Genomic DNA, 23,615 nt, shown 5'->3' with positions numbered 1-23,615 from the left:
AGAGGTCTGCCTGGTTATGGGCCTGGCATGCTACTCCAGATGAGGATGAAAGGAGAGGGTGAAAAAAAAAGTGACATCAAACATACTCAACACTCACGCACTGTCACACACACAATGAGTATCAAAGTATGTCCACTAAAACCGTATCTCTTAGGTGACTATCAAGGTATGTCCACTAAACCCGTGTCCCTTAGAAAAACTAAGAAAGCTTTTGTCCCTCGCTGAGCCGAAGTCGCATCAGTCCAGGGTCCAAGGACATGCTCCAGGTACACGGGGTCGTCCTGACGAAGTCCTAAAGCACCTAACAGTGCCTTGCGATGAGTATTAAAGATTTGGCAGTGGCAGATCAAGTGTTGAATATCTTCGCGCACACCATATGTCGGGCACAGAGGGCTACTTGATACACCAAATTTATAAAGATAGAATTTAGTAAAGGCAACGTCCAGACGAATTCGGTGCAGGCAATTACAGTCACGTCTATTTAAATTCCGGGGCATGCGGAATTCACAAACGGGGTCAATGCAAAAGAGGGTCTGTATTGACGCCGCGGATCACACCACACAGAGCGTTGCATCTGCCACGCTTTAGTAGCGAGAAGTCTCGCGCCATCACTACGAGAAAAGGGTATCGGTAGAAACAAGGAGGTGTCGCCATGCGCCGATCTTGCTGCACCGTCAGCACGATCATTGCCTGCGAGGCCACAGGGAGCGGGTAACCACTGAAGCACAACACTGTGACGTAACTCACAGGCCTCGGTGTGTAACCTATTCAAGTCATCGACGATCTGCTCTTGAAGGCTTCCTGGTGAATTTATCGCCTGTAGTGCAGCGCGAGAGTCACTGAAGATAACCCACGCTGTTGGCGGTTGTTGTAGGATGTAAGTAAATGCAACACGCAGAGCAGCCAGCTCGGTAGCAGTAGTCGAGGTGAGGTGACTGAGTATCGCTGAAATTGTGGTGCACCCGGTCTCAACACCTGAATATTCTCCTGGCATTCCGGCAGGCCCAGCTCAGCTGGTCGTGCCTGCTGTGCAAAGCCCTACCTGCTGCCTCGCACCTAGTGCCCTGCAGCTACCCTTCTGCTCCGGCTGCATCAGGACCAGCATATTCAGACTCCCATGGACATCGCACCCCTGAAGCTTCCAACTTAAGCCGTGATCTGGCGCTACCTTCAGGTCAGGATGATTTTTCTGATTCGTCAGATTCGTCTACCATCATCTACATGGACACCACTACGAAGTCCGGAGAAGGGTCTGAGAAATTTTTTCATGTGCCTTCAAAGCGTCGTCGCAGCTCAAAGCAGTCACTTTTGTGTGTAGACACTCAAAATGTAACTCAAACGCCTAGGCACAACCTTACAGTGGTCATCAAGCCAGTGGATTCTGGACACCGCATTACGCGCTTTAATCCACTGACATTGAGACAAGGATTTGAATCTGTGGCTCCAGACGGTGTGGCTCGCAGTTCTACGTTTGTCCTGATTATGTCTCAGAGCCACAAATTCCTAAGAATAATTTCTCGAACAAATTCGCCTGAGATTGAAAGCCGATGCGATCGTGCCAAAGAATTCGCTCCTCGTTAGGCGCGCACGTACACGGCGGAAGAAATTAAAAATTTGTGTTCACGCTCATTGAGGACGGACGGTAAGCGCAAAGGGAGGGCCGCTGTTTCAGCCCTTTCTTTACATGTGCGTCAACTCTGACTGTCACGTGACCACCAGAATCACGTCACCACGCAAGGATTCATGTTAGAAGTGTCCACGTCGAACCAGGGTAGTGGCAGATGCTTCCATTGTTAGTATTACGCTTTATTTGTGTTTACCGAACCACAAAATGGGAACGTTGCGCGAACGTCCCTGAGAAGGCCTTCTCGGCAGATGGTTATTCATCAAGGCCCTGTCATGCATGTATGGCTCTATAATGAAAAACTGTCAAGATTGTCATGTTCTGAAAGAAGCATGTGACACCTTCATAGCTTCCATCGTGGCAGGACCCATTTCGAGCACCGGTCTGTAATCCAATGAAGAAATAGATTAGGGAGATTTGTTTTCCTGTCACGGCATCAAGGCCTGAGTCCGTTAGACTTCCTAGCAGCTGTGGACCCGAGCGCTGTGACGGTGTTGTTTGCAACCTCCTTTGAGTGGCGGTTCTACTAATGTCCTACTTTTTGTTATTTTAGCTTCTCCAACGACCTTCGCCGCGCCAATTTGTGCTCTCCAGTGATAACATTGGCTCTCGAGTAAATGACTTCTATATTGACTGAATTGACAAAATGACTGATTGAGAAGTAGTTCTTTAGATTGTGGTGCGCAGTGGTGCGGGTAGAGAAACTCTATATACTGCTGAAGGAGGGCGGCCAGAAATGATACGGTTTGGTAGCCTCCGACGAGCTATGAAGATGGCTAGTATTTTAGACAGTGTCTCACTGAATTCAGATTCGTTGGCTTTTGCATTGGGGCTACTCCTACGCGCCTACTAAAACTTTGGCTTACAAAAACACATATCTGCTATTAATCTGATTTCGTGAAAAATATGACTGAACAAGAACGAAAATTTTGGTATCCAGAGGCTGCTACAGCGTGAGATTTGAGGGCTTTGCCACGTGTGATATGAGAAGAACTGCGCACACACACTATTCTCTGGCAGACGCGGCACATATGACAATAGGCATACGTTCCCTGTTATTTGAAAACACAGTTCTACATTCTAGCCAACGACTTAGGATGTAAAGCAAGTGGATTCCAGGCATCACGAATGCAATCTTGATCTCTGCACGTATACGCTCATGGGTGTGTTTTTTTTTTTAACGGAAACAAAACAAGCAGTCCTTCGTTCGCTTAGGTATCAGACGTCCATCTTATGAAGGGACACAAGCTTTCTGCGCAATCTGTCTCTGCCTTCCCCTTGTACATCTAGGCATTTGATTCTCGCCACCTTTCTTACTCTGTGGTCATTTTGACGTTGTTTTTTTTAATTTCCTTTTTAGTTACAATTGGAATTCATAAATCAGCGGCGCTCCCAACGTATCTTGATTGTTGGCATGACTGCGCTGGATTTAAAGAACACTAAGCGGTTAATGACGAATCTTATTTTTAAAATCTATTCTCACACGTTGTAAAGAGGAGTCATCCCATTTCCGCGTTAATATTTATTCCCCCTTTATTCCTTCCATAAAGCTTTCTATAGTATACCACACTTCGTTTATAGCTTAGAGATCTTGTTCGACGCTTTTCTTGGCTCGACTTTGTCTCTTGTTCTATAAACGATAGTCTGTTGGCGTTTTTTCAATTCAGACTTAATTCATTCTGCAACAGTTTACCAGTGTCGCTCCGGATCATAGTTCAGGGCAACCAGCCACCCTTCTTTCTCCTCTCTCCTAATAGTCTGTATTCCATTTTACATAACTGTATATACTGCTACCCTTTGTCCTTGTCTTTATTAGGCCTGTTTTAAAATCATGGAAATTTTGCTCCTTTTATTATTAAAAATAATAATTGGTGTGTTTAAAAAATTTTTGCACTTCAAACCGAACTACTTGGTACTTTCTAGCAACATGCCTGTGTTCGCTTTTCTGGTCTGAGTTAATATTAGACCTTCCGACACTGCGGCCATCCGCTATATCTTCTCCAACGCTTCAGCGCCTTCACAGATGGGCAGCCTATATCTCCTTGAGCCTTTTTATATGTTTGCTCTCCGACCACTGTCTACTCATATCGACTCGGTGGCAGGTATTTGTAACTCTAAGGTTTACCATTGCCTCATATTCTCCTAATTGCTTCACTCGCGCAATCTCGAGACGAAGCCATACCATAGAGAAACATATACTTACGTAAAGAGCGGACACTCAAGCTGTTTCGCGGCCGAGCAAAAAAGGGTCTGACCACCCGCCAGGCGGCCTACGTTGCTTCCACTCTGCTTCAAAGCTCAACAACTTATCACACGTCCATTGGGTTGTATCTAAGCGGTCCGTATCCATATATCGCGTGTTGCGTAAATCAGAGAAAATCGAAAAAAAATCTCTCGCCGTAACCGCACGTTTTTTCGGGCTCAAATTTTGCACAGAGGTTGCATTGAGTGATCGGTTTTGTTTTATATTACATTTAGGTAGGGTACTCGCCTGATTCGGTCAGAATTATTTGAAAATCTCCATCGTCTGCGGCGACGGAGAACCAAAACGGAAAGACTTCGCTGCAATGTACTCGTGGCGCCATCTCGCACCCACCGGAGAAACGAGCCCTCTACCGAGGAGTGTAGGGGGCAGCGCAGTTTATTTAAAAGAACTTTCTTGACCACGTTATTAATGTTAGACATAAAAAAGATTCTGTGCACAAAGTTTCCGCAATTTCAACGAGTTCGGTTTTTGTCTGTCGCAATAAAGCGTTTACAACTTCGTTTTGCGTCGTCTGCTTTCGTTTTTCTGTCACCGGCGGCAGGTGTGCGGCTGTGCTAACAGTGCTAAGTTGGTGCGCGAATTATCTTTGCTTGGTTCTCTCTGCTGCAAAGAAGCACATGACACAACTCCTGTTCGCACAGGTGATGTTTTGGATGACAAACCCGTAGAGCGTATGTGCAATAGTTTTTTGTTCGTGACGTGGTGCCATCGGCTTTACGATAACTTCTTTCTTGTTGCTCTTTGTATCATGATGTATTCTACAAAATGTGTGTGTTATCAAGTATTTTTTTCTGTACTCTTCAAAATTGTAAACTCGAAAAAATAAACTCTGTGTGAAACCATTCCCTTCTATGTCTGCAACTTAAAGAGGCGACTCAATGACGGCACAAAATTAAGAACAGCTCTGATTGCATTGTTTCAACCTGCATAAACTAATTCAGCTTGCGTAGGTTCGTCGAGAAGCTTGGTTTATTTCAAGTGAAAGTCTGCGATACGAGTGTTCATCACGTTTATATGTATGGCATGGTTAGAAATGAAATATTAAAGCCCTGGGGCTGCACCTAGAAGATGTAGTTGAATATTTCAATAGCCAAACGTAAATCATAATCGAAAGCATTGCTATCGAAACCGGAACTGAAACAAAGTTGACCCGCGGGCTTAACATCTCGGAGGACGAACATAGCAGTCTGACCCCCCGACGAAACTGAAACCAACGTTGACTGAAACCGAGCCACGGCAACGTTGGACGCGGTCGCCTAAAATCTCGGAGGACGAAATCAGCGGTCTGACCACCCGCTCGGGGCGCTGGCGGCAGTGTAGAAGCTCGGCCGCAGGGCCCTATGGGAGTGTCCGCTCTTTACGTAAGTATGTTTCTCTATGGCCATACTTCGCAAGTTACTACTGGGCGGTCTGTGTCTTCGTTCCTTGCGCACTTTAGTCTGTCATTCAAAGAATGAAAAAGAAATTACTTTAGCTTCTTCTTTAAGACAAATGGATAGAAACTTTTGACCGGACCTTACTTGCTATTTGATGCGTTGTACTGCATTCAATTTTCATCTGTTCCAGCTTGATCATGCCCATAAGTATGCCTTCGTTTATGCTGAAGAATTCAACTACCTCGCGCCTTTTGCTTTGCGAAAGAACATGCTTGCTCTGGGTTCTTCGCTTCCTAAAGACATTTGTGCCGGAGAAGGTAACCTTATTCTACGCTGTACATGCCAGATTATCGCCAACTCCTTGTAAGATCTCACGACCTTGAATTTAACTCCTGCCAATATAAAAGATAAAATATATTCATTAGCTTATAGCCTTTTACTGCATGACTAGTTACTTGAACTGTAAAGAAACAACAAACTGCACAGAGTGCGTCATCAGCAATGCCAAAAGTATCCATTTTCCTCACGAAGCTGACACAGTTTGTATGTTGCAAACCGCCGGCATGCACATAACGTCACAATGCAGAAACCATTAAAAGAGCTAACTGAGAGACAAGACGAGTGTTACAATATCTGACGTTCAAACGCATGTCGCTCTACTAAGAGACCAAGCTGTGGTGTCCGCAATTTGAAAAACTCCTCAGGCACGAACACATAATTTTTGGTTTCATTAATCGCAATTAGAGGTGCAGGATCATTTCTATGGTACGAGAAGCAAATACCCTGATAAGCATAGTGTAGTGGCAAGACCTGCTTTTTTTTCCGCAACAGGCTCATAAAAAAGAACATTCGTGACACAGCAACACACCAACCTGCACAGGATGGGATCACGAGTCTTGGATTACCTGGAGTTTATTAATCCGTCAAGCGCAAAGATATCTGGAGCAACGCGTGCGGCTCTGTTCAAAAGATAGATAGTTGGCGGAGCACTCAGAAAAGTACTCTGCCAATTGCAGTGTAGCCGCTTATCTGGATTACAAAAAGAAATAAAAAGCCAAGCTGCATGTGCCGGCATAAGAAATAAAAATGTACTCCGACAGCCTCCGGACAAATTGCATAACCAAATATTTGGCTTCAGCATCTGAGTTACCATACTGTTCCTGCCTCTTCTACAAAAAAAAATGCAAGCATTAATTTTAAGTCAATGTCAGCGCCTGAAAAGATTGTGTTTATTGCCGTCGACGGTAACCAAGTTCAAATAAAAATATAGCTGAACAGTATCAGGAGAGAAATCCCTGTTATATTTTAATTTTGCTTATGGTTTAATATCCTATCCAGCCAATAGGGCCTGTATGGCAAGGGTGGCAGGCAACAAGGCATGCCTAGCACGGAGAGGCAAAAAGTTAGATTGGTGGAAGATATTAGGAATTTCACGGAGATAAGTAGCTGCAGCATGCAGAGGATTGGATTAATTGCAGGGACATGTTGCTGATATTGGTCCTGCAGCGGGCATATTTGTGAATGTAAATTCCCGATTACCGGGCACTTCTCTAACGGTGTCGTATAAGCTGTACGGTGCCACACGAGCCTAGAATGAAAGGTTACTTTACTAGCCATTTTTACGGTCTTTTTGAATGCCCCACGACCAGCCTCGTGGTGCATGCAGTGAAGTATTCAGATTTATCGAATTTGGTATACGGCGGGACATTCCTTAGCATATAGCTGTCTAACGTCAGAGCCGCATGTACCAGTCTTATAGAGATCTAACTGTGAACCGAGGAAAATAATCTTTACTAGCACGTTATGGAGCGGGCACTCGCGGATCTCCCCTTAGTAAGGAAATGTATTTCATTGCATGAGGTGCTATGTGCCACAATGTTCGCACCTGTCCCCTCCTTACAGTGCGTAGAGCGCGGTGACGGCGGCCCCGACGATTCGTGGCTCACGTTCACCCGTATATGCGACACCTCATAAGCCCCGCAACAAGCATCCGCTGCCCTACACACCTGGCGACCGGAACTAGCCACTCCGCAGCTAAACCACCGTTCCTCTCTACTCTCTTCAACTTGCTTTGTCTTGCCGCTCGCTGTTGCTCGTCTTAATCTTTTGTATAGTAATTCTTTCTCGCCTAGAAGTCTTGCATCGTTATTAACCTTGTGTTCTTTCCTCATGTTAACACGTTGGGATCATACTTGCGTTCTTGTTGATTGCCTCGCGCCTGACCAAGTGACGGTATTTTGTTAAGCTTGATTTTAAAATATTTTGTTGTCGTTCGTTACACAAGACAAAAAGTTTGTTACTGAATCCGTCTACGCCTCATACATCTGGTCAACGGCTAATCGGGCGTGGCCTGTATCGCCGGTCAGCGGTGCGAAGCTCATCTTTTGCACGCGGGGTGGAAAAGTTTGTCGCTGCACCCTTCCAAACTTGGGGAGAGTGCAGCGATGGACAGGTTATCCTGGTTAATGATAATCTCGGCGCCAACCAATCATCAAGCCACCCACGATATCTTCCCACTCTGCCCGTCAAGTTTCTTCAGTTGTTTTAAGTTTGACATCAGTTTTAGCTACAGTGCACCGAGACTAATCATCCAAGACGCTTGCGGTAGCGACATCAAGAGGTTCATGTTCAAAACGTGGTCATACGAAAATCTATTGCGGCGTCATTTATTTTAAGGAGATTTTAATTGCTGTACTTGGAGGATAAACATACAAGCACTGACGGATGAAACAAAAAGCGCAAGCACGCAGAGACTGACGACGTTCATAATTGGTTTAGAGCACGCGACAATGTTTCCCCTGGTCATATATAGACTAAGCGATGGAAAGTTACCGTTCTGCATGATGCAAGAAAAAGGCTGGTGCCGTTGGCTGACGTTTTCGGGAACGCGGCGCACCTATGTCAGGGTAGTAGGGCTGTTGCCGCCTTTCAACCGCCTCACGAAAAGGCACCTTCGGATTACCACGTCGCGGCTTGCACTTGGATTCGCGGCACCGTTCTTGAACATGTTCCGAGCAGTGCTGAGGATGATGCATCTTTTCTGTCAGAGTAGCGAGTAAGTGAATGTCGGCACCGTTCTTGAACATGTTCCGAGCAGTGCCGGGGATGATGCATCTTTTCTGTCAGAGTAGCGAGTAAGTGAATATCGGCGCTCTCACAAGACAAATGTGGCCACATTTTTATTGATGATGTCAATTTATGGGTGCCAATGAACATTGCGAAATAGGTCCATATTTCAGCATGCAAATACCACCGTAAAAGTGGATCATTACGCTCGCACTTTCAGGAAACCAAGAATAGTTGTATTAGTTTTCAGGCGCGTTGTATGACTAATTTACCCACGGAGAAAAGAGTGCAAAAAGCTCGAACTTTGGAAGCAATGCTAAACGACACTCGTAAATATTTGAACTATTGTTGCTGGCATATATATTGTCACTGTTTTACGACCCCATTGGTTTGTGTGGTTTAACTTTCTAAGACTGGCCTATGAGATTCGCAACTAGAAGGTTCTCGGCAAATTTTGACAGCCTGGGATTCTTCAACCAGCTTTTACGACTGAAAAAAAAGCCGCAGATGGGGAAAAGGGGAGGGAAAATTGTTACATTAGCACTGAGGTGGAGTTAATTTGACACGTACTTGCGGATCATGTTTGGGAAATTAACAGCATTCGTAGAAAAGAACATATATAATAGTTGCTCTTTGTCAGCACTTACCGAAGAGGCCCAAACTGATAGGCTCAAAAGAGCCTCGAAATTAAGTTGAGGGCAGTGCATCGCGCTACTGAAAGGAAGGTGATAGCTGCGACATTAAGAAAATGGTAGAGATCTGAATGAGTTAGGCAACGAACGTGAGTCAGCTGAGATTAATAGGAAATGGATACAAGGGAAACCTAACGCAGCGGGGGCTAGCAAAGGGATCTGTGAATGAATGAGACAGCGAAGTTTGCTAAGATAAGGTGGCTTCATCTGGTGCCGGACGGAGTTAATTAGATATCAGTAGGAGTGGGCCTTGTGTGGACATTGATGACGGTAGGTTCGCAGAGCTTCTTGACACCGGCCCCAAAGATTTGTTATGAACACAACAGACAAGGAGAAGACAAAATAGATCACGGGAAGATTTCATTTCATGAAGCTTCCTCATCTGTGTGTAGTTTGCGTGTCGGCTGCTTCACAACCACTCGCTGGTTCACAAATCAAGCTTCACGAGAAAGGATAACAAACGATCTGGCTGTGAACACCATTGCGAAAAACAAACAACTCAGTGGTATTATCCGTCAAGCGTTCCATTATCGTGGAAGAGTATATAACAAAGAGGCTCAGCCTGTACTATTACACACACGAAAGGCACGGAACTTGCAGTAAGCTAGTTGCTCTGCGGTAAGATGGGAAGGTTTCTTGCAGCTTGCATGCCCACTGTCTGCATTGTGCTGCTCTCTCCTATGCTGGCCTCCTGCAAAGCAATGCACGAGCTAAAGCACGACATTGCTGATGGTTTCAAGGTAATTTTTCTGCAATCTGCTACCTGGCAAAATCTCTTGGGAGGAATTTCAGTCGCTTTGACGGTGATCAGTAGGTTTTAAAGCAGCGTGAGAGTTTATGAAAGGAACGCTGCGTCTGTATAAAAATGGAAACGTGGTCAAGATGGAACAAGTGTGAAAAGTTCTACAGGGCTAAGTGCGTGCGCCTACGATTGCAATATTCTGCATTGCATTGTGCTAGAGTTCTTATTAAAAGTTGTGGAAGGTAGACGACAGGCGTCCAGGTCGAATGAAATCTGAGTCATAATGATGAGTATGGTTGGGAAATGTATATACCACTAGTGAAATGACCGCAAAATTTGTTCGCCTACTGTAGAGCTGCCTCGCAGCAGTATTCAGCTTTTACAGCGCTTCCAAAATGACCGCGAAATTAGTTCGCCTACTGTAGAGCTGGCTCATAGCAGCATTCAGCTTTACAGCGCTTGCGAAATTTGTTCGCCTATATAGAGCTCCCTTGGAGCAGTACTCAGTTTTTACAGCGCTTGCTGTTCTAGCTTCGTTTTCCAGGTTAAGAAAATAACTTTGTTGCAAGTAAAAGACGTAGGAACTTTTTCACTCTATTTTGCTACCTCAGTACTACCGTGAGCAAAGGTATGAACGAGATAGTGGAATAAGGAAGAAGAAAGAAGCCTCCGTATAGGTAGGCTCTGGATTAAAGACAAACATCTGGGATTATTTACCGTCTTCTTTTAATCGAAACGCGCCAACAGCACGAGAGGTTTGGGCTCGGTACCATTAGCTTACCAGCCAAACGGCAATCCAGTGAGCGACCTCCAACCTGAGTTAGAAGAATAGAAGCTGCCAAAAAGGGGCCAAGACGAAGGTCAACAGATCGCTCGTGAAGAAAAAATGATGGTCGGTTTGCGTGGTTAAGCCAAATGCGAAGTAGGTGCGCTGGCACTTCGGCTTCCAATTCGGTTCTGATGTGACCCAGGGTTAACGGATAACATTTGTTAGGATTGCGACATTTGGCTAATGTTCATATATGCGGAATCTGTCATTCTATCCATTCATATATCCCTCAGAATCTTCTTGCAAATCCTTACAACTGGTGCAGCGGTCAAGCGATGCCCCTCTGACGTTCTATGACAAGGGATGCCATCGTTGGGAGTTTGGTTGCTTCAGTTGGGCTGCAATCCATGTTGCTCTACCTGCACAGCTTTTCACGGTCAATTGAACTGCCGCCTGGTGGTGGTGGTGGTGGAAAACATTTATGTACAGGTATAATACAGGAGGTTATGCATGAGCTGACCCAGAGGGGGCCAGCCCTTACAAATACTAGGTGGAGGTCCCTAGTTCGGGACCCCAGTGGCATCGGCCGCCGCCCAGGCTCGCCCGACCAAGGCCCGTTGGGCCTGCAGGTCAGAGCAGCCGAGCAGGGTCGCCTCCCAGTGCTCCTGGGTCGGGTTGGGGTGAGGGGGTATAGCAGGGTTGGAGGGGCAGGCCCACACCATGTGGTAGATGTCCGAAGACTTCTCCGCACAGTGCGGACAGCTGCCCGAGAAAGAAGGGTCGAAGTGTTTCAGAGCTGCCGGGCACAGCAAAGTATTAGTATACAGGCCGAGCAGAAGCCGCTCCTCCGCCTTTGACAGACCTTTACACGGGCGGGGATAAAGACCATGGCCAGATTGATCGAGTAAAACGATGTCTTTGAAGGGGTAAGCTGGAATAAATTCGAGTTCCTGATCGTCAGGGTCGGAGGGGAATGTCCGGTGAGAGAGCGCGCGGGCGGCGGCGTCAGCTGCCTCATTTCCCTCAAGGCCCATGTGAGCGGGAGCCCAAACGATACGCCGGTGCGCGGGGTCGCCGGTGTAGACGCTGTTTTGAAGAATGCGGTAGGCTAGATACGGTACCCAGCCCTGCTCGACGTTCCGACATGCCCCTCGCGAGTCGGAAATAATTGTTTTTGTATTGGAATCAGATGCAGCCAACGCAATGGCGACCTCCTGCGCGTGTGTTATGTCACGGGCTCGGAAAGCAAGGCCGTTCACTGTTTTGGATTGGTGGATGACTGCGGCTGTGTACCATCCCCCATGGTGGGGGCCTGAGGCATCCACGTAGAATACGTCGGGTTTCGATCCATAGTGGCGGGCCAGGGTTTCCGCCCGCGCCAGGCGCCGGCCATTATGGTCCTCACGGTTCATGTTCGCGGGAAGAGGGCGCACGTGGAGGGCGCATCTCCACTGGGATGGAATACGTACGCGCTCTTCCATGAGAGTGGTAAGTTGGATGTGTAGTCGGGCAAGGAGGCGGCGACCCGACGATGTCTTCGAGAGACGTGTGTATTGGTTAGTCAAGTGGGCTTCCCGGAGCTCCCGAAATGTGTTCACCATGCCTAGCCCCAGGAGGCGCTTGTTGGAGGTGGTCACGGGGAGGCCAAGAGCCCGCTTAATAATTTTGCGGAGGATGACTTCGAGTGAATCCTCGTCTTGCTTCCGCAGGTGGAGGTATGGAGTCGAATATAGAATTCGACTGGTTACAAATGCATGCACAGCCGCAAGGCGTCCTTACATCGTAACCCCCCGCGCTTGTTAGAAACCCGGCGGACCAAGCGGCCCACCTGGTCCCCCACCTGACGGAGTTTGGCCAATGTTGTTTCTGACCGTCTGTCTTGATGTATAAAGAGCCCCAGTACCCGGACTTCGATATTTTCAGGGATTGGACCTGTCTCGAGAGACAATGAAATTTTGGCTGTGCATTTTGGTGAGGGGCGTATGTGCACAATTTCAGACTTTTGGGTGGAGCATTGGAGGCCGCAGCGGCGAGCATAACGGTCCACTATGGTCGCCGCCTCCTGCAGGTTAGCCTCAATGTCTGCAAGGGAACCCTGCGTGGCCCACAGGGTGATGTCATCAGCATACAGCGCATGCTGCACACCGGCGACAGCGTCCAGCTGGGCCGGTAGGCGCATCATAGCCAAATTGAATAAGAGGGGAGAGAGCACCGCGCCCTGGGGTGTACCCCTGGTTCCTAAATGAAAAGGGCCATGTTCTTTATCCTGGATCCGAATGTAAGATTGTCTGTCGGTTAAAAATTGCCGAATGTATTGAAAGGCATTTCTGCCGCAATTAGTTTGAGAGAGGTGGGTGAGAATGACCTCGTGGGTAACGTTGTCGAATGCACCCTTCAAATCCAAGGCGAGTACGACCTTGTCATTGTGAGGGTATTCCACGGGGTCGAGGACAGCCCGATTGAGTTGTAGCAGGACATCTTGTGCAGATCTGTGCGGGCGAAACCCGAACATGGTGTCTGCGAAAAGGTGCTTGGATTTCATGAACTCGGACAACCAGTCACGTACCATCGTCTCCATGAGTTTGCCCACACAGGAAGTCAGAGAGATGGGGCGGAGGTTGTCCGTGTTGATGGCCTTGCCAGCTTTAGGAATGAAGGTGACCAGGGCGGTCTTCCACTCGATGGGTAGTGGTACTTCCCCAAGCCAGATTGAGTTAATGTAATTCAATAAAGACAGGTATGCTGGGTCGGGGAGAAGAACTCTAGTTTGGGCTAGTTGGTTCATGATTCAACAGGAAAATGGCGCAAAAGACGTGGACAAAAGAGACAAACACGACAGGACCAGCGCCAACTTACAACTGAATTTTATTTCGCACCAAACCCGCCTTTATGTAGGCCAACAACGGATGTTAGGGCGTGTTGGCCTACATAAAGGCGGGTTTGGTGCGAAATAAAATTCAGTTGTAAGTTGGCGCTGGTCCTGTCGTGTTTGTCTCTTTTGTCCACGTCTTTTGCGCCATTTTTCTGTTGGGTCGGGGAGGTTGGCTAACAATTTGACTGTAATTTTGTCCCGACCCGGAGCGGTGCCAAGTTTCATTTTTGCCAGGGCCGCCCTCAGGTCATGGAGCTGGAACGGTTGATCCAGCTCAACGTTCTCAGAACCTGCATAAGAGTACGCCGGCCCGCGGGAGTCCTGGGTGGTGCACAAGTACTGGTCCCGGAGCTTGTGCGCCAATTGATTTGTGTTGCCCTGAAAGCTGCGTATTGCTCTTTGGAGGTGTTTTTGAGTTTCCGTGCGTGTTTGCGTTGGGTCAATTAGGGCGCGAAAGAGTCGCCATGTGTTCCGGCTGGACATTTGCCGCGCGGCCGTATTGCATCGGGCCACCCAGTTGGAGTCGGCGAGTTGGGCCGCATACTCAGCCGCTCGTTGAGTGAGCTCGGCGATGTGAGCTTTAAGTTTCCGGTTGTGCTTCTGCCGGCGCCACCGACGGACGAGGCAATGCCGGGCCTCTCAGAGATGGAGCAGGTGGTTGTCCACGTCCGAGACCACCTCTGAGAGCTGAATTTGAGTTTCGGAGGAGCGAAGGCCAGAGACCAATTGTTGTGACCAAGACTGGTAGCCCTGCTCATGTATGGGTGTGACATTGTTATAATTCTGCCTGAACTTGGTCCAATCTGGGAGTCGGGCTTGTGTTGTTGGTCGCGCGAAAGGAAGGGTCCTAATCGTAGTATTCAGGAGGCAGTGGTCGCTGCCGAGGGTTTCCTCGGTGTTGACCCAGTCTGCATATTGAATGTTGCGGGTGAAGGTCAAGTCCGGACATGTATCCCTAGTCACGGAGTTGCCTATACGAGTTGGGTGGACTGGGTCAGTGTGAAGAGTGAGGCCCAGCGTTGACGCAAGCTCCGCCAACTTGCGTCCCCACTTCTCTTCACGGCAGTAACCCCACATTCGAGCGGGAGCGTTGAAATCGCCCACAATCAGGAGGGGGTCTCGACCCGCAACTCTCAGTGCGCGGCTGAAGAGGTCCGCAAATGATACATTCGGCAATTTCGGATTGCAGTATACATTGAGTATGTGTAGCGGTGGGTCCTGTTTGCGGAGTGGGAGGAGGGTCACCATTACGTAGGAGTATTCAAGTTTCATGTCTAAGTCGACCTGGTTGGCTGTATAATTTCTATGCACTAATAGACAAGACGAGGGATCCTGCTGGAACGTCGTATAATTTGTTAGTACGGCGCCTTTCCCTGGCTCTTGGAGGGCAACTACGGCAGGCAAATGCTGAAAGGTTGAAAGGAAAAGTCGGAGGTCGGCCCGCTTGGAACGGTACCGGAGCCCCCGACAGTTCCATTGAGTAATCGTAATGGGGGAAGCCGATTTGGAAAGAGGGGAGCGCCTACACCGGTGGTGTCCCGCCATGATCAAATTTAGAGGTGAGAGGTGGAAGTAAGGTTGCCCCCGAGCCAGATACCAGGGGCTGAAGCTCAGCAACTGGAAGGGGGCAGCTGTCTTCGTCATCGTCAAGGTCATTTACTCGGTGGGACAATCTGGAGGGCCGACAAGATACGTCCTTAAGAGGACCGGTTCTGCGAGAAAGGCGGGTATTAGTCGCGACGTGTTGAGCGATCATAGAGGGGATGGCCTCCATGACTCTAGCGATGAGGCGTTCCATCGCAGTTTCCAACAGGATGTCAAATTTCGCATTAAGACGGGCTTCGAGTTCGGGAAGGGGAGGTTCCATAGCCGGCGCCACCGCCGTCTCGCTCTCCATAGCGTCCGCGTCGGGGGTACTAGGGGGAGAGGGAGTTGTTTTAGCTTCTAAGGCTTCAATTTTGGCAAGTAGCATCTCGTTTTGTGCCCGGAGAGAAGCTACAAGGTTGTGGAGCTCATCGTCAGCCGCTTACGAGGGGGAGGGGAGAGGGGGTGGGAGGAGGAGGCAACCCTGCCTGAACGGCTCACCTGTTTGCCATTTTTGACGACGCTGGCCCAGGAACCGGCCGCGCCATTCTTGTCCTGAGAGCGGGCTTGCTTCTCCTGGCCGCCGTGTGGAGGCGGTGGTTGCACTGGACAGCTCTTGACGTTCTTCCCGCTAGTAGGCGTCTCTCGTTTTGAAGCATCGCTGCTTGGGTGACCTGGCTGCCTGACCGTCCCGCTGGATTTCCCGCCCTTAGGGGCGGCTGGCTTGGTATGCCGATATTTAGCACTGCAGTCCCGCGAGTTCGTGGCATGGCCACCACCACAAACCGCACATTTTGGCATACACTGGTGAGGGGCCCGCACCCCCTCTTTTATGGGTGCCTGCTGTCCACACAGGCCACACTTGTCTTGTGTTGGGTTGGGACAAGAGTCCGCCCGATGGCCGACAGTTCCGCACAAACTGCAGGCCGGAATAGTGCGCAAATATTGGTGCACTGTGACAATCTCGGAGTTGTAGTGCACGTATCGAGGCCTCACCGTGCCGGCAAAAGTGAGCCGAGCCTTGTTTGAGGAGCCGAATTTGCGGATATCGAGTAAAGTGCCGCTCCTCCACTGTACGCAAGGTTGGAGAGACTCAGACGTCTCTTGGTTGGCCACCGTAATGACCCCATAGCAGACGTCCGCTTCGTGTTCTTTGAGATGGCCGGCGAGAGACACATCTCCTATGGTCGATTTGATAGAAAAGTCGCCTAGCAGACGGTCTGCGACGTGAGCGTTCCGGGTGCTGGCGAGGATCAAATTTTGTTCCTTGCTTAAAAGGAGGCTCAACTCGGCTGCCTGAGGCGCCCCGAGGAAAGCGCCGAACGCGGCACCGAGCTCGCCGTGTTGAAAGGCGTCCCGGATGGCCAACGATTTCCGGGGATTGATCACGATGACAAAGTCGTTCTTTTGAAACTTTGGTAAAGGCTTGGGCCTCCACTTGGTCACTGGGTTGCGGCCCTTACGGCCGGAGTCCTTCGCCACTTGCGAGGCGGGAGCTTGGTGGGTAGCATTTTCGGCGGTTGCCGAGGCGTCCGCCGCTATTTTGGCCTCTCGTCTGGAGCGAAGCTCAAGCAGACGGAGGAGAGATTCATTGCGGATCGGGTCCGCGGGTGCCGATTTGGGTTCCACCGTGACGGGAACGGTCGACCAAGACATGGCGTCCGGGTCATAACCGCGTTGAACTGGCGTCTCCGTCATCTTCCTGAAAGCAGGAGCTCCCTCGCAGCAGAACGCCGGCGCAGCCGTTAGGCTTAGCGTCGGCGCCGGAGGCGGGAAGGAAAACCCGCTTTAAAATTTGAAAAACTGGGCCCACCTGAATGAAATTGGTGTCCACGGATGCCGATCAGCTTGCCGAATCCAAACTGAGCAAAATTGATGAGGTCCAACGACTTGAGTCGTGTCTCCTGTCAAAAAATGACGGAGCCGAAGCGCCACACGTCTGACAGACGCGATACGCTGCCGCGTTCCCCCGTCGCCTGACCCGGTGGGCAGACTGCTCATCTGCCAACCAAGTGGTGGGCAGGTGAGCAGCCTACGACGAAATAGCCTTCAGAAATAGAGGCAAACACACAACGTATATATGCGGGGAATTCCCACTGTAAGTATTAGCCCATCAAAACAGCAAATATACAGATTGTTGCCAAGTTGAATGCTCACTACGTGAAAGCTGCTTTTTATAGCTCGCTAATGCAGAAGACGACACGGATTTATAATTAATTCTGATGAAATGAAGAAAGTGCATCAAATAAGCTCTTATTGAAATAGGAAGACTGTCGTATGCCATCTCTGCGTCAAGTGCCACTTCGAATAAGCGAGCGGTTTAACCGAGTGAAACATTTTACGGTGCGCGCTTGGGGTTGCAACAGTCAATATTATTTGTTTCAAAGACGTTTTCTTTCAACTTATGGCAACAAGCAAAGCTGGTGTATCTATTTGTTATACCAACTGAAATGTCTGGCAGAGCTTTCAAATAACATGCATTTTCAGCAATGCGATAAACCAACGCCAAAGCCAGATAAAGACTTATCTGAACGTTCTTTGCGTCAAAAAATGATTGCCCGTATCTCGGATGATATCGCCGGTTCGGCTCTATGGGTATTTCTTTTAAGGCCTGGTTCATCCTTAAACACTCTATTTAAAATGAAATGCAGGCACTTTAGTTATTGTCGAGCTCATTAAAGTAAGTACTGATTAAAGCCAGTGTTATAATTAAAAATAATCGTATCAACAGGTACAGCGCTTGATTCTGCCATTACCAGGTAATACATTAACATCCCACCATAATCTCCGAATGCCATTTAATCAGTTGTAGGTACCTATAAAAGCAGAAAGTTTGTGTCTTTGGGGCAACTCCAAACGTATTACGAACGTAGACATCAAACTTCTTAAGGCAGTGGGTCTTTTACACATCAGGTGATATTCCTCTTGTTGTACGTATGTGAGCTAGGTTTTATTGACCTTCGAATGTACATCATCGCACTTGCTTGTTGCTTGGGTTAGTACGCTTGTCAGACTCCCGGCTAACCTCTCCAACCCTATTAAAGAACGCCACATTCTCATCTAACGCGGAGTACAGTTGAAGAAAAGGACTGTTCGAGGATTAATGACTCCATAGCATTTTGTCATTGGTACACCCCCAAGTAGCCATGTGGCTGCAAATGAAAGTTTGTTTTCAAGTCATCTGCTGTGGAGATGTTGTAAACACCATGGATTGGCACCACTTCTATTGCGAGTTGTTTCATTTCCAACGCTGATTTACTCAGCGCCAGCGCCATCTCTAGCTCTTTTCTTTGCTTCATTGACGATGCAGGTGCCGGCGACCACGAATAATTTTTCTTTTCATTTATGGCCTGGGCCACGGAGGCTACTAGGGCTCAAGTGCTCCGGATTGTCGATTCACTATCCTCCCTCCTTTAATTGCTGCCAATAAAGTGTTCATCAATCAATCAACCATAAATTTGATACAAGTTGGTGCAGCCTTCCATTGGAGCCAGATGGCTGCAGTTGTGTTCGGACTACAGGGTCGGTCAGTGCTGCTCTGGGTTTTAGATCTTTCCATCTTTTCTTAAGGTGCCACACTCACTCCGGGTACCCGGCGGAGACCGAATTTTCAGTCCTGTTTTTTGCTGCAAGGTCGAATGAAAAAAACAGGAGGACATGCATAAAGAGCGCGATAATTTTATTTCTTTTGCCCAGGACTATAAAAAAAGGTGGATAAGGGACTCAAGTTTTTTAGATATAAGCTTGCTGGCGTACCTTCGAGGTTCTTTATCTTTGAAAGATGTCGCTGTCCTTCTAAACAGAAAGTGACGTTTCAGAAGGAGCGGCCGTACTGCCAGTCGGGGGTTTTAAAGTCCCAGATGGTGGAAAATATTTATTTTATTGTCCGTGACCAAGAGAAGCAGTAGCAACAGTAAAGGGCAAAACACATGCCTAGAACAACCAAACTGTGTGTTCCGCCGCTCCCAAAGCCGCTGGGACAAAGAAGGCAAAAATTGACGATTAAATTCTAAGAGTTTAACTGCACATGATTACATCCAGACCATTTTTAACCAAATCTTATCGCTAGTTATCGCGTGATCAGCCCGAAACAGGCTCAGAACGTGTTGTAGACTTGCGTTTTGCCCTCTGTACGTTTTTAATACATGCCTGTCAATGGGCCCACAACGTTTATGCCTCTTCCCTCAGAATGTAGTTTCTATTTAAAGTTTAAGCTAAGTTGGGAAGGCGCTACCAATCAGGCGCTACCAATCTGCCATTTGATTCCTTAAGAAGGGTGGGATAGATGGAAAATTCTTGCAATTTGATGTTCTCAATAATGCTTGCAGATAGAGTTGTACCTGAGCGTGATCGAAATAAATTCAAAACCCTGCTTTTATCTTATCTTTTTCCTTAGCGCACTTACTGTGAATGCCCGACACTCTTGAGTACCACCTCTGCACGTGTTACTTTGTTGAACCCTTGTCTGCTAATCAGTGTTCCCATTTTCCTCCTTTTGATATAGCGTGATGGCCACAGTGTACCTGTGACTGTTCCCATTTTCATTTTGCATTGCTCTTTTAACAATTGTTTTGCCTTCTTCACTGTTATATTTGAAATGTTCCTATTGTTTGTGATTTCGTTTTTTTTCTCCCCCCTTTGTAATGCCCCACCTAGGGGTCCTTAAGAGAAAATAAATGATGAAATGATCATGATGATAACGTTGATGAAAAGTGGGCCCTAATTTCGAAGAAATTGACTCCCACGCACGTTTACATTGCAGATCTTCGAGAATATCCCTTCCGCTGTCGTTTTCTACGACATCGACCACGATGGAGACCTCGACTGCATGACAGCGAAGAGGGTCGAATTGAGCAATAGTCCCCGACAAGCAACTTACGTTTTATCTCTCAAGGGCCTGAACGGGCATGAACCGTATGCATTAAATGAACCTAAAAATGGTTCTTCTCACAGTAACAAAATACTTTGACTTTATCCGTGGGTGACTAGCTACAGAAACATTTTATTATACAAACGCGTGCATGTTCGTAGGAACTAACGTGTGCATGCTTGTTTCGTTCGCAACACGTGTTGTCAGACAACAGTGCTACGATAGGAAACATTTCCAAACATTTCCAACATTTTCGACGTGATAGAAGGCGCTTTTAATTTTACAATAATTTAACATAATTCGTATAAAAACTTTCTTACACGCACTTACCAGAAGGTTATTCGAGCGTCTAGGGTATATTTCACGTTAAACAGAGTATACTTGTATTCTCATGATGCATAATAATTTGGCGATTTTTTTCTTAACCTTGCCTCAACATTCGGCAACTTCGCCCTCGGAGCGTTTGTACGTTCCAGAGAATCATGCATGTTTCATAACATGCTAAGTACCTTTGGCGCTCTTTTCTCATTTATCACCATTACTGAGTACAGATACCGAGATATTCACAGTACTACGGTATATTTTACGGAAGTAATCACAAATATATCCGCAGTACATTAACTTTCAATTATTGCCCTTTAAAATTTAAGCGCAAAACAAATTAGCTGACCTGCTTCCCTACTGGGAGAAATTTATGAACCCCGATGTGTTTCTGGTCTTTCTATATCAGCTTTCTATGAAAAAGTACTCCCAAACACTAATCCTAACTGAAAATAATCGCAGCAAACTGTCGTACTCTTCCGCCGTACCTGAAAGGCAGCGCAAGCTTACGATAACTACTATCATCTGTCAGAACCTGTAACAAAATGTTACGTATTAAATTGGTATATCCGGCTTTTTTAATTTCTGCGCAAATCAGAAATTTCGTTAGGGCCCTTGATACATTTCGAACGGCAGGCGCTTGAAGAGGACATGTGTTGAAAAATTGCAAGGTCTGGATGAAGCTAATTTACGACAGAAAACTGCATTTGGAAATCCCATTTCTCAAACCTAGGGTAGAAATTATTTATTGGAAGATTTCACCCCTGAATGCAGGAGGAACATTACTTACCACGTAAGACCTGGACCGACGCCAGACATAAAGCTCTTCACCATAAACGAAGGTAAATATCAAACTTTTTACAGTGAATGTCTCCGTCCAGTTCGAGTGAATTTGCGTTGCTGTCGTGAGCCCCATCAAGTCCGTATCTGCTCCTGTCATTCTTAAATATTGAGGGGGAGTGAGACCGAAGGAGGAAGGCGAAAGCAGGGGGAAGGTGGAGCAGAATAGACGCAAAAGCATCCAGGAATTGGGACACGTGGCGCCCGTATCTGGACGCTGCTCGCAAATTAAACCGAGGAGGAGTGTCGGGCTCGGAACGCGCTGCACGCATGGGGGTTGGGGGGGGGGGGGGCGACAGTGTATACGTTGTATCCGGCTCTTTCTAAAGCATCACCAGCCTTTAGGCGTATGGCGTTTTCGACGCGCGTCAATATTTCGACATTTTCTCTCATCTTTCTTTCTTAAGCTCTGCTCTGTTCTTTCATGGCCTTTTTATAGCTCTGGTGGCCGCAATGAGTAGGCCTGTGCTGTTTTCTTTTTCCTCTTCGAGCTACATATACTAAACAAAATGCACCCTACGATATACGCGGACAAATGCCCCTGGTGCGACGAAAAACCCACTCTATATCACATCACATGGGCCTGCCGAAACATAGACGTGGTCCCCAAAATACAAAACACGAGTGCGGAGCAATGGGGGACTCTGCTGTCCAGTGACTGCTGTGAACACCAACAAGGTCTGGTACAGCGAGCTCAACGGGCTGCAATGGCCAGCGAAGGGGCAACAGACCATTGATTAGAGGTGGACGACGTTGACAGAGAAGACTCCTGGGGATAGAACCAAGGACAGAACGCCTCCGAACATGCCCCCAAACCTCAGGAAAAAGCACTAGAATTAAATAAAGTATTTTCTTCCTTCCTCTTCGAGCGAGGACTGCCATAAATATAATGGATATTTCAGCGAATACTTTAAAAATTTTCAAAAGCAGGATCTTTGAAGTAAAAATATGCCTTTTGCGGCATAGTATTACCAGTGTTGGTGGACACCAGAAAACCGGGGGACCGTCTTTAGTAGTAAGCTGCTTAACTATTTTTCAATAATTAATTTTTTAACTAGCAGAGGAAGCCGCCTTGTTGCAATTAGAGATTTGTAGCCTGTCGTCAGTATCAGCCATAACAGTTTTTATAATTGCGAAAACACGATTATCCTCGCCGCTGTGGCTCGACAAAATTTGGCTGCATCGTGCTAAAATGCATGCGCTTTCGAAAGAATGCAGACAAAGCAAACTCCCTGGTGCACGTAACTGGTCGAAAAAGCCAAATTTTTTCGAGTCTCAGCGCCAAGGCTGATCGCGTTTTCGCAATTATAAAAACTGATATGGCTATTACTGACTATCGGCTACAAATCTCTAATTGCAGCTAGGCGGCTAACTCTGCTATTTTAAAAGTTATCAGAAATTAGTTATTCAGGTTACTACTAAAGACGACTCACCGGTTTTCTGGTATACACCAACACTGGTAACACTATGCCGCAAAAGTCATATTTTTAACCCGAAAAGCATGCTTATGAAAATTTTCGAAAGTGTTGACTGAAACACACGGTACATGTGGGACAATGCAGCCAAAAACATCGATGAGTCCACGAGATGTTTAATGTAGACTGGTCAACCTAAGTAATACTCCACGTGACCAAATAAACCAAACCCTCACACGTCGGCACATATTAAAACATACAACCCTGCAGTGGACTTTTGCGGCAGAAGGTCTGATGTAATCTCCTTCATGCACTCTTTGTAGATTATGACCATGAGCTTCAAGGCCGCTTCGTATACACGGACTACGTCAACTGCGCTGTCGACGAGTTTCCTTTCGACAATCGTCAAGGTGAGCTTTGAGCGTCCCCACAACTGTGAAACAGTCGCAGTTTTAGAGAAACACGGCACGAAAAACAAAACACCTCTAAGGACAACAAAGAAACTGTTTCGCAAAATCTGTTAACTGCTAGGTTATTACCAGAAAATCCTTGAAAGAGGTCTGCATATATTGCTGGCATCTATCAGCTGGCTGTCATTGCCATGCATTATTAGGAGTATTGCCTTTAAAATGTGGCAAAACTTTTGCCACATGTGGCAAAATGTGGCAAACAAGGCAAAACTTTTTCATCGCGTAGCGGCATTCCTGTCTTCAAAGCTACGTGTGGTCTCCACCCGTTGTTAAGGCCGCTTTGCTGCAGTCGTTACGCATCGGCATTGAGGCTGTGTGCTTTATCATGCTCATCGTGTGCAAATTTTTCCTTCACTCACAGAATGCGTTCTGTGGGTAAACAGTGAAGTAAAAGACAACGTTCCCCAAAGCTGCTTCGACTACTTTGATGACAACTGCGAAAATGGAATGAAGACCTACGACGAAGATACCTGCGCCCAGCCGGTCCAGTAAAAGCAGGACCATAACGAATTTATCGCTTGGAGATATGAAGATTGAACGAAAAACCAAGTTGGGGTACCTTGAATAAAAATTTCTTTGCTTCTTTGATTCTTTCTTCCGTGGTACTTTGTTCGTGCGAAATAATCCCCTTTTGCATCTACAAATTTCCGCAGCGCTCATCCCCAGGAGGTCAGGAAAAGTTTTTAAAGAGTAAAGAAACGTTCTTCA

General features: G+C 47.3%; 1 protein-coding gene across 1 annotated transcript; it reads left to right on the top strand.

Moving 5' to 3' along the window:
* The first annotated feature begins 9,647 nt into the window (after positions 1–9,647).
* Positions 9,648–23,399, top strand: LOC149342073 (uncharacterized). The gene is made up of 5 exons (XM_089542084.1): positions 9,648–9,764; positions 19,754–19,905; positions 20,957–21,024; positions 22,761–22,847; positions 23,269–23,399. The coding sequence occupies exons 1-5, from the start codon at positions 9,648–9,650 to the stop codon at positions 23,397–23,399; spliced, it is 555 nt and encodes a 184-aa protein (XP_089398210.1).
* Positions 23,400–23,615: the final 216 nt, after the last annotated feature.

Source organism: Amblyomma mixtum, chromosome 5 (genome assembly GCF_055824585.1).
Source record: "Amblyomma mixtum isolate Tamu chromosome 5, ASM5582458v1, whole genome shotgun sequence".
In the NCBI taxonomy this organism is placed as follows: domain Eukaryota; kingdom Metazoa; phylum Arthropoda; class Arachnida; order Ixodida; family Ixodidae; genus Amblyomma; species Amblyomma mixtum.
This window is presented reverse-complemented; position numbering and strand designations above follow the sequence as displayed.